Genomic DNA, 15,082 nt, shown 5'->3' on the forward strand with positions numbered 1-15,082 from the left:
GCTCCAATTAGCATTCTCACTAGCAAGTTTTCACTGTTTCCTATTGCACCAAGCTTAGTGACAAGACTCAATCACTATTGCACACCAGACCTTTTTCACCTTCAAGTCTGTCCTCAAACCCAGAGATCTTTTTCTGACCTGACAGCAATTGTGGGATCACTGCAGACCATCCAGAGCCCTTAATTCCTGCAGAGCATAACCTTTTCAACACCACCACCTTCACTCCTATCCAAGAGAAACACAATGAATACTCGGTTATTTACCTTGCTTTCTTTAGTAGAAAACTCAGAGGAGTTGGAGATTTTCATAGATTTTGACCGATGGGACTGCCGCCAGAGAGATTCTTCTCGGGAGTACTTCACCGAACCTGTGGCTCTCACCCGGACTTTGCTGGTGCTCTGAACACTGTTAACTCCAATCATTTCCAAAAGTGAGTGTATGGGATGGGGAAGAAGAAAGCTAAGGGCACTTCCCAATCCCCTGCAGAGGAATTGGAAAAGGTTGTGTCTGGAGAGCCCAGGCTCAAGCAATCAGTGTTTGCTTAAAGCGCACTAGGCTGTTTTCTCCAGCATCTTCAGGCACACTGTTTCAAGCCAGCCTGATTGTTCCAGGCATTGCTCACGTCACCGGACAGGGTGAAAAAAAAGGAAAAGAAAAAAAAAGAACAGGCTGATAGAAACTCCTCCCCTGCTCCACTCCCCTCTCCAGCATCAACTCCCCCTTCATACACACATCAACAGAGAGAGAGAGAGAGGTGGAGAGAAAGATGCTGGAACAAATGCCAGCAGATCAAGCAAGAGATTCATTTTCAGTTCACACAGCCACACTTCCCTGCCTGCAACAGCCTGCCATGCTCATTACTGCCTGCAATAACAAAGGACACTGTAAAAAGAGTCTTCAATCACCTGCCAGCTACACACTTCTGGATGTGAGAAATACCGATGGATTCCCAAAGCACTGGAGAAACGAGTGAAAGCCCACAGCACCAGAACAAAGACCTAGCAAGCCCCAGAGAGATGCCCCAGCAAACTTGCACAACTCTAAGCATTTGCACTCATTAGCCAGAGTCCTCGGGGTGCCTTTCCAGGGCAAAGGATACCAAGACTTTCACACTTTCACACTCAAAGAGGGGCTTAGGGGAAGAGAGATTACTTTCCCAAGATGACCAGTGAGCACACAGCTGGGGACCCATCTGTGGCTTTGGCACCCAGGAGGGCTGTGGTCAGGCTCTCCACGAGCAAGCCACATGCCCTGGCAGCTGGCCCCGCCAGCAGCACCTTGTTCCTCCCCTGAAGTGAAACTCACACCGCCCAGTGACAGGAGGGCCACTGCCATGCCCACGCAGGCAGGAGGCACCGCTCCAACTCACGGGAGCTCTTCCTCATGGGTCAGACATGCTCCCAGTGCCTGGAACCGCCCTCCCCCATGCATGGGGTGAAGGGTGGCCAGTGCCAAGGGCAGCCAGGCTCTTACAAGGGGTGGATACGTTATATGAGGGAAAAGGGAGCTGTTTACCTCAATGTTGCAAAAGCACCGTCATTTCTGGCTCCTGGAGACCCAGAGCGCAGCAGACTGTGCATTGCCATGGCAACCTGCTCCATGAGAGAGAGAGATATCTCAGCTCTGCTCAGCATGGGGTCATGGCAGCTGTGGGCACACACCGGGGCAGGTGGAGCAGCTTGTGCAAGTGCCAAGGCAGAAGTCGATGAAGGGGACATCATCCCCAACTCAGAGGAGGCAAATAGCTTGTGCTAAGGGAGCACAAGGAGGTGAAAGACTGTGTGGCACGGGGATCTCACCATGGGCTAACACCATGTTCGGCAACCTGCCCTATGCTGCGAGCCCACCAGGCAGGGCAAGGCCAGCAGCAGCAGGGTTGCAGTCTGGGAGGACACAAGACCCTCTTGTCCCACTTCCGCAATGACACGCTGGGAGCTGCAAGTCTGTGGACAAGGCAGGGACGAGGGCTCGCTGCTGTGGCACACCAAAGTGAACATCCAGTGCAGCAGAAACACATCAGACAGCTGAAACCTGGGTGAAGGGGCTCCAGCCCTCACTCGCACCTGAGTCCTGTTCAGTGTCAGCCAAGACATGTTGAGACAGAGCAAGAGCTTGCTCACCCTATGTCACAGGTGTGACTGCACCCAGGAGTAGATAAGAAGCAGATGAATTTAGTGGGCTCTTTCCCTGTTTACACTTTTCCAGCCTCTTGCAATCAAGGATATACATCCTTAGTAGACAGACAGCTAGGCAGCTACATGAGAGTCCTAGGTGCATGTCTGCTCATAAAAGATACTGCTGCATCCCTATTCTGCACCAGCCCTTTGGTCAGCAGTCACCCTTTGCTTGTGTCATCTCCAAGGATGCTAAAGGTGCAAATCCTTCCCATAGATTGCAACAGGTGCAGACCATGCTAAAGGACAACGGTCAGTGAAGCAGGGAAAAGGGAACCTAAATATAAAGGTAAACATTGTCCCTGGGGTGAAAAACTTCTGATTCCCCACATATCCTGCCTCTTGTCTGTACTTGAGGTACAGACTTCTTTCTACCTGGCAAACAAGCAAAATGCACATTCATTTCCACAGCAGTCAGGTCTAGCAAGCCCACCCCTGCCTCAAGCATTAAGATCAAATCCCAGATGTGCTCCAGCCTTTTTACACAAACCTGTTATTTCTAGAGGGTACCTGAAGGTACAGAAGACCCCTTTTCCCTAGCAACAAGCAATTGCATGCTCTAAGTTACTTGTGCCACTTCCCAGGAAAGGTTTTATGTTACTTAACCCATCTGAAATTATTCAATGCTAGTGGAAAAGCTTTTCAAAGAAAATCTCTTCTTAGAGGAAATTTTTGCTGCAATCAAACAGCTCCAGATGAGCTAAGCAGCAGGTCGACAGGAGCTACATAAATGGCCACAAATCACCTCCTATCCTAGCAGCCCCCTGCCTAGCAGATTGCTCTCGGATTTACAAGGCCACCTCCCCTAGCACCCTCAAAACATCTGAAATAATTATATTCCCTAACTATCACATGCGAACCTAGGCCAATGTGAATTACACAGAGCAGCTAGACCGAATCGCTGAAGCATTTCTCTTCTGTTGCCCACAGCACAGCACCATCACTGCTGCCTAAGTGGAGTGGTTCTCCACCTAGCACCCTCAGAAGTGAGGTTAGCAGATCCTCAGACAGGACAGGAACCTTTATTCACAAGGGAACAGGTCTGGTTCAGCTCTAACCAAGCAGCAGTCCAAAATGCCAAGGGTGACAAGCTGCATCTTGTTCATTTTTATTTTTTTCCAGCGGAGTATGGAAAGTACTTCTTAGCTCACACTCTCTGAAAGAGAGAGCCTCATGAGATTATGTTTTTGAACCCTTAAATGTCTTCAGCTCAAATTTCATCAGTGCCCCTGATTTTCATCTGCAAGTGATAACATAAATACGATCTTGTAGTCCTGACTGAGCCAGTAGCCTTTTGTACACAGTGACTGTTTTCTTCTGGGGAAACACTACTCTTCAACATTAGAGAAGTCCCACCATTTCAGAAATTAGCATGCACACAGGATTGATTTCTGTCTGTAACTGAGCAACAGGGATTTCTAGGGGAGAGGTGAGTTGTGAACATAAATAGGGGGACAGAAGAGATTTTTTTAAGCAGTGGCTGAAATGGCTGTGCAAAACCAGAAAAATAAAGTTTTCCACACCAAGGGAACCCTCTAGGTGTGTTGAGAAGCCACGACCTTTCCCTTGATGAGAGAGGTCAGCAAAGAGGTGGTGGGAAGGGGCAGAATGCAGATATTCAGTAAGTATTTGATCTGAACAGCCCAGTGACACCACTGGCAGGACCAAAAGGATGGTCACCATATTAATGGACCTTCCCCATCAGCACCTCTAAGGAGCAAACCATGAACCAGAAAGACAATTTGAAACTTTGGGTCAAAACAGGTACAGGAGGGGAAAAACAGAGTCCCTACTATCCCTCCATCTCATCCTTTTAAAGCCACCCAAAAGCCTTCCACCTGTCACAGGCACTACACAGAGGAATCAGGCTGCCGTTCCAACTTACCGTGCAATGACCTCCTTCCCGTCTCTTCCTCCCACCAGTCAAATTTCCCTGGGAGGCCAAATGTACTCAGTCCTTGCCTGGTTCTCCTAACATCACTTCAGCAAATCAACAACACAACAAAGAAAAACTATGGAATTCAAAATGAAATTCATTACTGGCTTTTAGGCATCAAACCCAAAGGCCACATTATTGTATCTGAAGAATCTGATGTCCTCACACAAAGCCGCAAGAATCCATTAGCATCATTTAAGCCTGATCCCAGTGACAAAAATACCAACAACAAAAGCCAATAGAATACATAAACACACAGACGAATTACCTAAAATACACTCTCAAGATCCAGTAACACATTGAGTAGCACAGAAAAGTGTCACTATTTAATGCTGCTATTAAATACTGTTTGTTAAATAAACAACATCAAATATTTCATATAATTGCCTTCCCTCTTCCTTCATCCTTGTTTTTTTCTTCTCCCTAAAATGGACATGGAGCAGAAAGTTAATTCTGCTGGATAAGCTACTCATACACAATGGCTACAGAACTAGAGCTCAACAACTGATCAACAATAACATTACTGAACTGACATTTCCGTGATATTAAGATAATGATTTCTGATGTCTCCAGGCAAGCAAGATTAAATCTAAGTATCTCCAACTGCCATCACTGTGAACAGCAGAAAAAATAGAGCAACCATTTCAAGTCTACATGCATAAACAACCAGGTCAACAGGAACCCTAACAGGCTAACAGCAAACATGGAGGGACAACATCAGATATTGACAGAAAATTTCAAAATTATTAACCAAAATTATCAACCAAAATTATCCACCTAGTTTTCCCCATGAGAGACTCCTATTCTCCACCAACTACAGTACATTGTTACCAGACATTTACAGAGATGCTGGGGTTTATCCCAATCTGAATTTGCCAACAAAAAACATCTGTTGATGTCTTTGAAGAAGAATCTCTCCTTTTCTTACGGTTTATATTGTAGTACATACATTTGTGCTACAGGCTCTGAAGGAATCCCTGGGGATGACTGATTTGTCTTACAACGTGGAAAGTAATCCTTACCATGGAAAGCTATCCCATGTCAACTAGCTACTGTAGCTGCATAAACGTGTACTTTTTGATGATCTCAACCATGAATCAAAGCACATCAACTCATAGTACCAGGAAAACACCAGCATTGCTCCTATGACCCCATGTTAGGGGACATAAACGTCCTTAACACCCCATGAGGGCAACTGAAGTCAGTATTTTTCACTTCACATGAGAAGCAGGGTAAAAGCACGTCCACAACCAGCTGGCTTGTGGTCACTGACACAAGCCTTTACTTCTGACTTTTTTACATCAGTAAACCGCTAAAAATGAGCAGTGTGACAAAACTGGTGATCAGTGTGACAAGGCTGGTGGAAAACCAAATCAATTCTTGTATCACTGTATCTCTCTGGGATCCATGCTGTATCGTGAGCCAAAAGAAACCACTCCTAAGCTAAGTGTCCTGCTGAGAATGGTGGGAGACCAGAGTTAATGAAAACAAGCTCTTTGATAATAACAGGGATGCAGAGAAAACATGCCCCATTCTCCTGTAGCACTGCAAGTGAAGAGCTGCCACTACACATCTTCATCTTCCCTGCAGCATCTCTGGAAACAGCTCTGTATCACACACTAGCTGTTGCCTTTCCTGGCAAAGCGCCACAGTTTCCAGGGAAAAAAGTTTCTCCTCTAGCATTCCTCCTTTTAGGAACTATCGCCTACTGTCAACAGAGCTGACAGAATTAAGTCAGCCATATATTAGGCACTAACTAACACAGACCTTAACACAGTTCCTTAAGTTAAAGCTGCCAAATGTAGCTACAGAAAACAGCAGCATCTTGAACAAGTCTATAAAAGCACCAAAACCCTAAAATTCGGCATGACTGTGACAGAAACCCACATGGAGTTGAACCAAACACTTGTGCAAAGCCTACAAACTCTACCAAGTCAGCTGCAAACAACCCTTGCCTCTGTCCCTACAGTGAGTATGCTTAGAGACAACACTGAAATAAACCCCTCATCACCCACCACTCCCTCAGAGATGTGCATAAAAAAAGAAAAACAACCACCCTTCAATGTTTCCCTCTGATTCAGACAGCAAACATAATAACAACAAAAGTGAAAATGGGGGAAAAGTAAAAGGAGGGGAAGGAAAAGGGAGGAAAAGAAAAAGGGAAGAAGGGAAAAGGGGGGGAAGACGGAAGGGAAAAGTGAGGGGAATGGGAGGAAGAGGAGGCCAAAAGGGCGTGTAAAATTGAGGTGGAAAGTGGGGAAGGGGAAAGGGAATCAAGGCTATTCTGAGAGCCACATACGTTTTCCACGGGTGTTGCTTGAGTGTTGCACCACAGGGAGAAAGTAGGCATAATCTTTGACATCCCCTTCCTCCACAAATGCATGTACCTATGGAGTTATGACCAGCTGTCTTGCTGCAAAAGACAGCTAACCCTCACGACTTCTGCTAGAACCCATCTGTCAGCAGAGCAGAAAACAGCTGGCTTGGATTTGCCCCATGTTTGTACCAGCATTTTATGAATACTTCATCCCCTATGGAAGCATGACCTTGGAAGGAAACCAGATGTTCCATTTAAGATGACAGGAAAGGAGGGGAAAACAAAACAAAAAACAAAACAAAACAAAACAAAAACCAACCAAACCAAACAAAACAAAAACTTCAGGAGCAAGGTAGCACTCTTACTTGAAAGAAAACAGTGTAACTGGATGAGAAAGAATAGTCCAATATCAATTGAGAAGTGTGGTGACAAACAGAACGAAGGAATACAAAGACGTATACAGCAATAATTCTAGAACTAGTGGAAGTAATATTTTCTCCTCTATTTTTTTTTTAGTATGATATAAATTATATTCCTACTCCTCCTTCCTTCAAGTTGCAGCACAGAACTTAAATTTCAAGCAGATCAGTGGGTGGAAGATCAAAGAATGTTTTTCAGAATTTGTTTTCTACCTACATGGAGGTGGGAGTAATATGTCATAGGGACCAAAATGCATGTGTGACATTGTATTAGAGATTTCCCAGCTTGAAGAGAGCCCAAAATTCATCCCTTAAAGTGGCAAAGCTGTAAATTTCGGGAGACTATCAGTCTGTATGCTTCACAGTGGGAGCACAAGAAATGGGAAGCTCTGAACGGTAACATTCATCCTCAGGAGCTGCTAAGCATTTCAGTTAAACTGGGAGACAACCGACAGCCTTGGCTATCTGACAGGCTGCAGAAGCTAAACATCAAATGATTCACTTGACTGATCAACCCGGACAAGATACTATGGAGACTTTGCCCCCACAGATGAAAATTAACTCCCCAAACATTCATTAGGAGCCTGGTATTGAACCATGTAATTGCAGCTAATAGCAATGGAAATTCTTAGCTGACTCTGCTTGGGTTTCACTCCTTACTGACACAAAAGCCTGGTGGGCTAGGTAAGATCTTTTGAATAACAGTCAGAAAGCAAAGAGATGAAAGGTTGGGGAGCACAAATAACTCAGAGAAATGCAGATCATGAGGGCAGCACCAGCCCCATCCTGAAATGCCTGCTTCCTAGTGAGATAAGCAACAGCTAGTACCACCCCTAGACTGTCCTTATTCCTGGATCACCATTACAAAATTTTATATTTTAAGCCTTTTCTAAAGTTCTGCTTTCCCTCCTTAGGGACAGAGCTGGCGGAGAGGATCAGGCTTTTCTATTATCTTACATTGCTTTCCTCAACATAATACCTGGGCTTATTTGAGTTGAGAGAAGCATAGATTTCAGATTTTTCTCTTTATGTGCATTGAAGCAAGTTCCTGGAATGCAGAAGGAAAATACATTTGCATTTCAACAGGACACGGTGTTGCCAGGATCTCTGTTATTAATGGGGCCCAAAGCAATGCATGCACCACCATAATCTGGTTTAAGTCACAGTTTTGCACAAGCATCATTTAATTGGCTATTGCTCTCAGACAGGACAAATGACAACACCCAAAAAATTGCAAGCCAAAGGAGACATAGGTTATTGCAGCAAGAAGGTCCTCGCTGAGTATGGAGAGGAGCAAAGACAAGCTGGGTGTTCTCTTCAGTCACTATGGCTCTGAGGCACTTGGCAGGGTAAAAGGAAAGCATGCTTCTGCAAACAACTGTTTCAGACAAGGATTAATGGTTTTATCCTGTGTTCCCTAAATTCTAACTGCCAGATTACACTCTGTTGTCTCCTAGCAGCTGAAAGGGACTCCAGTAACAGATCTTTCATTTCAAATAGGTAAGAAATGGCTACCCTGGAAAACATTATCCCAACAGAAATATTTTTAACAGGAAGAACTTCACTCTGGGGGAGAAAAAAGGAGGCAACCTCAGTAACTGAGCAGAGCTCTGGCTTCTTTAGTGGACCAGAGACACTTGGTCCCCTCCACCGCCTGCTCTGCCGGCAGCTGCAGGTGCTGCTGCAGCCAACGCTGTCCTGCTGTCTTGCCGGGGCCCTTCTGGTGTGATGCCACATGCTCCCCTCGCCACTCAGCAGCAGCAGGAAGGTGGGAATTCCTTGCCAAGGAACCTCAGCCATGAAATGGAAGAAGTGAAGAGACTGCAGATGATAGCAATTAGGGTGTACACATCAGTCTGATTAGTGTGATTTCCTCTGCGCAAATGGGGAGGGAATTAGCCGCCTGATGCTCGCTCCCTTCTCTCTGCTAAATACCTGAAATGATTGGAATGGATGGAGCAAGATACCAGTAATTCTCTTTAAATTGAGTGTTTGCTTTGGAGGGCTTTTGAAGGAAAAAAAAAAAAAGAAAAAAAGAGGCAGCAGCAAGACAGTGTAAAAAAAAAAAAACCCTCCTTAATTAAAGGGCAGGGAACTGACAGCAAAATGAGATAAACCCTACCTTGCAGCTTCTACAGGAAATTGCATATTCCAGCAATCCTGAACAAGAATTCAGATCATTTAGGAAATTGAGGAGGACTAGTTCTTCAGAAGAGTTCACCACGAGCAACTCTCACTTAATTTGGTCACTTCATTACAGTGCTTCTCCAGAAGATAAGGTCTAGCCAAAAAACAGCCTTCAAGAAAAAGGAGATCTTTTATGCAGGACTGGCATCTTACCTCCATCAGCAGCCCCTGCCAGAATGGCGTTAGCCAAGTCCCCATAGAGCATCCCAGGCCCTTTAACATAAAGGAGAGGCTCACTGACAGCACAACGGGTCAGCAAAGAGCTGCTACCCCCTATCAGAAGACATGCAGCCAGGTACGACCCCTTTCATCCCATGTTCGTGTCATGGGGCAGCATAGCCACCAAAGTCACTCCATGTCAAAGGCTGGGTGATGTCCTTGAGTCCATGAATGTGGTATCTTAGACACCGCAGATGCAGAGGACATTTTACTTGTGCAACACAATATGGGCAGGTGGTACTTAGCACACAGCCTAATGACAGAGTAAAATTCCCAGGCTGCTGCCTAACAAAAGCAGGGATCCATTTACTCAGGCTCTCTGTGGGCCACGGCAGATATTTTCTCTCCCTGCATAAGAAAGGCCTCACCACTGCCACCTTGCTGGAGCACAGTCTCACACACCTTGCCACAAGGTGACAAGAGGAAGACACAGTGGCCAGCACTGTACCAGCACTTCATTCATGGGGACTGCACTGCCCGCAGGAAATGAAGCAAGCATGCATGGCCAAAGTTAGGCTCTTTCCAATCCAATTTCCTCCTCTTCTCATTCCAGAACAATCTGGTGAAGCTCAGCTTTGAAGGCAGCTATGGTCACATAATGCAACGCAGGGTATCATCAGTGAAAATGGTATCACTGTACCAGATTAAAGCTGGTGTGAGCCCAGGAGGAAGGAACTAGCCTGCAGATAAACTGCTCCTACACTGTAGTCATGAGGTTCTTAACACTGCTCTAGACTGATTTTGTTTCCCATCCAAGTAGGCAAACCCTAGGCCTGGCCTCCTTTTCTACAGGAATAAATGAACAATGGTCTGGTCATTATTCTCTTAGGCTAACAACTCACAGGTTAGACTTAATTGTTTTAACTGTTTCTGATATGTTCAGCTCTCTCCCACTCACAGTGGTGCTGCATCCCTCCTCCAGCTTCCCTCACTCTCCACCGCAGCATCTGCAGCAGCTAATCCAGGGTGTTATGTACGTCTGCTCAGAGAAAATGGGCGCTGCAGCTGGGTCCCTTTGTCTCTCTCAGTCCCAGCAAACCTGTCATTCATCACCACCTGTAAATGCTGGTAACTATGTGATTCATCAGCAGCCTCAGGAGTGAGCACTGAGCCCATCCACAGCAGAGTACTGCTGCACTAACTAGAACAGAGGCAGTCACACCTCTTGGTATTTAGCACTCCTGGGGCTTCAGCTCACCAGGACAAAGGGACCTTTGCCACAGGAAAGTGTAAGATCAAGGCTGAAAGTCAGGATCACCATTCCTGATCACAGCTTGATACCATACAAAATTTGTGTGCTTGGAGTGTGACAGCTCAGAGCCAAAAGACAGACATTACAAAACATCTTCTTGCTTTAGAAAAATTTCACTTTCAATAACATTAATCTGCCTGGATTTAACAGACCTGACTCACCTTCTACACCAGCCAGACCTGCAGAGATAGATGCTCCTTATTTACACCAGAGAAGAGAATCATAGCTTGGAATGCTGGTTCCCCTTTACAAGGAATTTGCCCCAGTTTGAAAGACTACAGTAACCCTGCAGTAAGTATAAACCACCATGCTCACGTCAGCATGCACTGACAGCAGGAAATCAGGCTACTGTCTCCACCTCTAGTCTTTACTAGCAGTCGATCGCAGATCAATGGGATGCGTGACAGATGGTCAAAGTGGAGCTACCATGGAATAAAAAGGAAGGTACATATATCTGCCGGCTTGGCAAAGTACTGAATATATGAATACTGCAAGACTATCCCAGGGGGAGCACCACGCTTCTAATCACAGTTTTGTATATTTGCTTTTATGGGTCCCGACTTTAAAAGCAAGCTCAGATCTGACAAAAGGAATGAGGAAGAAGAAAAAGAGATTAATCTTTGTGCAAATGGGTGCACAAAAGCAAAACTCTTTTCAGTGTTAATGAAAAGACAGAAAGACACAAGGTGAGCAAGATCATATTAGCATTTCTCACTTCTATCTCTAGTCAGAGTAAAATCTCTGTTCTCAAAGCTTTATCAGTGACACACCGAGAATCACGTCATGAAGGCCTTATGGTGTGCACTAAAGCGTCCTTATTGTTGAGAAAAAAATTAATAAAACAGAGAGATGGCTCCCTGACGGGAGTGGAGAGAAAGGGGCAATCAGATCTCACGTCGGAAGTTTTCTGAGGCTGATCACATGGAAGAGAGAGGTGTCCCTCCTGACACGCTGATGTCTACTCCTTGAGAGGCTGTTTTCCTACCCAGACAAACAAATGCTCAGGGCCACACTTCGTGCTCAGTAGCACTATGGGTGATGGGACTAACTGAAGGCAACATTTTATTTCTGTCTTTCAGCTGACTGTCATGGATAGCCCCAGCAGTATTTGCACCCCTGACTCTGTGAACTGGGTCCATGGAAAGTGCTGCAGAGAGCTTCCCAAGCCCTTGGTGAATGCTGCGTGCAAAGACATAAGCACTTGGTCAGATGTCTCCCCTCTTCTTTCCCCGCCAGCAGCACACAGGTCAGCCCCAGGGCTCGGCAGAGTTGCAGAGCTTCATACAGGGTGCAGCAAAGCCAGGAGGGGAACACAGGGAACCCAGAGAGGCAGAAAAGCATGCTCCCTTCCCCATGGCTCTGCATTACCCACCAGTGGGTGCTCAGGACTTCGGTCCCACGGGGGGACACTGCCACCCTGTGGAAAGAGTCTTTCTTCTCCAGGGGCTGGGGAAGGACATGAGGAGATGGCTCCCAGCCTCATCAGTGCTCGGTAGATACACTGCTAATGCACCAGCAAGCCATATGCACTTTGGCACTGTGCTGAAGCAGGGCTCTGTGAATTTAATTTATTGAGACTAATGCAAATTTAATTTCTGCTAGGTCTTTGTAATCACATATCTAGTGGCAGGGTGGCTGCTGCAGATAAAGTGAGGTAGCTACTGAAATGAACAATTACTACTACTCACTCCACTCCTCTCCACTGACAAATTAAAACAAGGGGCAGAACATCAGCAAATCTTCAGATAAGCCAGATAAAAGACTGAGGCTGGGTGCCACACCTCTGTCTGCAGACATCAGGGCAGCATGCAGAAAACAGGCAAAAAGCCTCAAATGAGGCAGGACTCCGACACTGAGTTTCTTCCATCCTGCTACATCCAAAAAATCCCGAACCCCAGTCCTTGCTTTGAGTGTGGTGGCGAACAGCCCGGCAGCCTTAGCATTAGCAGGTCAGTGCTAAACAGCAAGATAGAGCCCCAACCGCGTAATTTTGTCAGCAGGAAAATAAAGAGCAGGTGAGCACCAGCGGAATTCTCTCATCAGTGCACTCAGAAGGTTATTTAAACACAGTCTGGAGACCTGTTTCTTCAATAAGAGCTGTAATTAGGCTGCAAATTAATCTCAACACATCTCTCTATGGTAGACTACGAGTCTTTGGGAAAAAAAAAAAATAAAAATTAAGCATTGCTGCTGATGGATGAATAATCTGTATCCAGATTTTAAAAATAAAGACACTAAATCTAAAAACGAGGGTGTTAAGTTTAAATTCCTAACTCTGAACTGAGGCAGAAGGACACAACAAGAACCTCCCCAAGGAGGCTGGAGAAACTGAAGAAATTACCAATACTGGAAAACAAAGTCTGCCACTTGTAACTATGCAGGTACATCCACATTTCACAATGGGCCTGACACAAAACCCACAAAAGAGGCTGCAGTTATTTTGATTTACTCCAGCTCTCAGATGAAGCAACCTCCCATTTTTATTTCCACTATGAAAAAAAAAATTACTAACTCTAGTGTATGCGCTCCTCTCTTCATTCAGATAGACTGTGGCTTCATGCCAGCAATCAGGCAAAAGAGAAACGAAACATTCTTATTATTACTGACAATGAAACAAGATTCATCCTGCTCAGCCTCTTTGCCTGTTCTTCAGATTTAACTCCTGGCACAAACTTAATGAACAAAACCTGAAGCAAATCAGCCTGTGCCAGACAACACATTCTAATCTCAAATTACATCTCCTGCCCTAATGTGAAAACCACAAAGTACCTTTGATGAAAAAACACACACGCTTTCCAGACAGGCAGAGCTGAGGATTAGCCCTTACATATTCAATAGTTAGAACCAACTGGCTGCTTCTGGCTGCTTTAATGAGGAGACAGTACTCTGGGATGGCGTGACTGCCTGAGCTTACAAGACATGCAGCTCTGGAGCTGGCCTTAATGGCGTTCAGTCTCTACCACAACCAAGTGAAGGCAAGTGGGAAAACAGCAGAATAAACACTGTTTATATTATATATATTCTGTGAGAGGAAACATGCCCATCATTTGTCCTGTTTGACAATTAAGATTCAGAAAATGCAAGCAGGGTGTTCTGTTTTGAACCACCTCTCACTAAAAATGAAACCCATGTTCTGCAGATCATTCCTTACCTTCAACAGCCCTTTTGGGAAATCTTTCCCATCATTCATCCCCTGGAGGTTAGCAATGAACTCTTGGCAGGTCATCTTTTTCCCAATGTTCTGGAAGGGATGGCAGAGAAACACAGAATCATATTCATGCTGCTTTCCAAAATGATGTAAATAAGCAACATCAGATGAACTGCAACTCCCTGCTCCCATTTAATCCCATCACAGGCAGCACTAAGAAGACATTCCCAAGATTACTCAAAGACAAGCATCCTCGTGTGAATATAGTTAGAAAAGGGAAGGTGCATTTGGACCCCAAGTCCCACACAGCCATCTGAAAGCAGCTAAATACAGGAGGGTAATGAAAAGGGTGAAGATAAAATTGCCATGTATCTTAATGGTGCCTTACATCTCCATGTCTCCAGAGTCTCTACCAGCCTCTAATGGATAAGCTCTACTAGATCCTGCTGTGGGGCATAAGGAAATAGCCAGCTGAGGCCCTTTCCAGACCTCGCTCTTACGATTCCTAATGCTCCCCTCCAGTAGCAACTGTTTTGAATTGGATTAAGATGCCCAGGAGCAGTCATTACCTTTTCTGATTCACAGGCTGAGGCTGCCTGGACTTCTTGCTCTCTTTTCTCTCTTTCTGTCTAATTCTGAGACTAAAAATGGCCCAACCAAGCCACAAGCAGGAAAGGAATGGCCATGTTCATGTAGGACACAAACTGCTCCATTTGGAGTCTTGAAGGTGTCCTAAACTGCTTTTGGATTCCAGTCTTCATCACCCCTCAGAGACTGTGTCTGTACTCAGTCACCTGTTGCCTCAGGTGCTAAAGTCCCACACTTGACATGCAGGGAGCCTTGTGAGGGGGCAGCAATGACAACACTGAGCTGGTGAAAACGGAGACCAGAGAGATATGAGGGAAGGGAAGCAACCTGGGATGAGCTGTGAAACATGGTAAAAACAGAGGGAAGACAAGGCCCTGTGATGACCATGGTATCTTTGGGGATGCTACTGCTGCCAGTTGGGAGAAGGGGGTGAAGATGACTTCTCCATGGTAAGGGTATGCCTTGGCTGCAGAAATATAGAAGAGCTTGCTGCACCAACAGTGACTTGGGGCAAAAGCAAGATCCCAAATTAACATAGGAGTGAAGCCCAAAGAAGTGCATCAGTTAGTAATATAGGTCATTCAATTTTATAGTTATATTACAGCTTGGACTGCACCATACTCTATTTCCTTTCCATAATGTATGATCAGGGAGAGCAAGAAAACCAGCAAACCTTGACTGTTAGCCTCATCTAGCCACAAAGGAAGATACCATAGCCTATAGCCAGCATAGAACAGAAGAAAGAGGTAGGCAGGGACGCTAGAAAGATGCACTGCTTCCCGCACGAGCAAGGCTCCTGACAACACAGTCTGGCTGGAACCCTGGCTCTCTGGTTGCTAAGC

General features: G+C 45.5%; 1 protein-coding gene across 11 annotated transcripts in view; it reads right to left on the reverse strand.

Annotated features, from left to right (window-relative positions):
- The window catches only part of PSD3 (pleckstrin and Sec7 domain containing 3), a 114,253-nt gene that overhangs the window by 48,635 nt on the left and 50,536 nt on the right, over positions 1-15,082 (reverse strand). For 8 of the 11 annotated variants that reach the window (XM_065045651.1, XM_065045652.1, XM_065045653.1 and 5 more), the window contains one exon: positions 13,656-13,745. In XM_065045651.1, the coding sequence (XP_064901723.1) occupies positions 13,656-13,745 (90 nt within the window). Of the gene's footprint in view, positions 1-263; positions 631-13,655; positions 13,746-15,082 lie in introns of those variants that run through there. The other 3 variants (XR_010468889.1, XM_065045657.1, XM_065045656.1) reach the window with 3 other exon arrangements.

The sequence above is a fragment of the Columba livia genome, chromosome Z (assembly GCF_036013475.1).
Source record: "Columba livia isolate bColLiv1 breed racing homer chromosome Z, bColLiv1.pat.W.v2, whole genome shotgun sequence".
In the NCBI taxonomy this organism is placed as follows: domain Eukaryota; kingdom Metazoa; phylum Chordata; class Aves; order Columbiformes; family Columbidae; genus Columba; species Columba livia.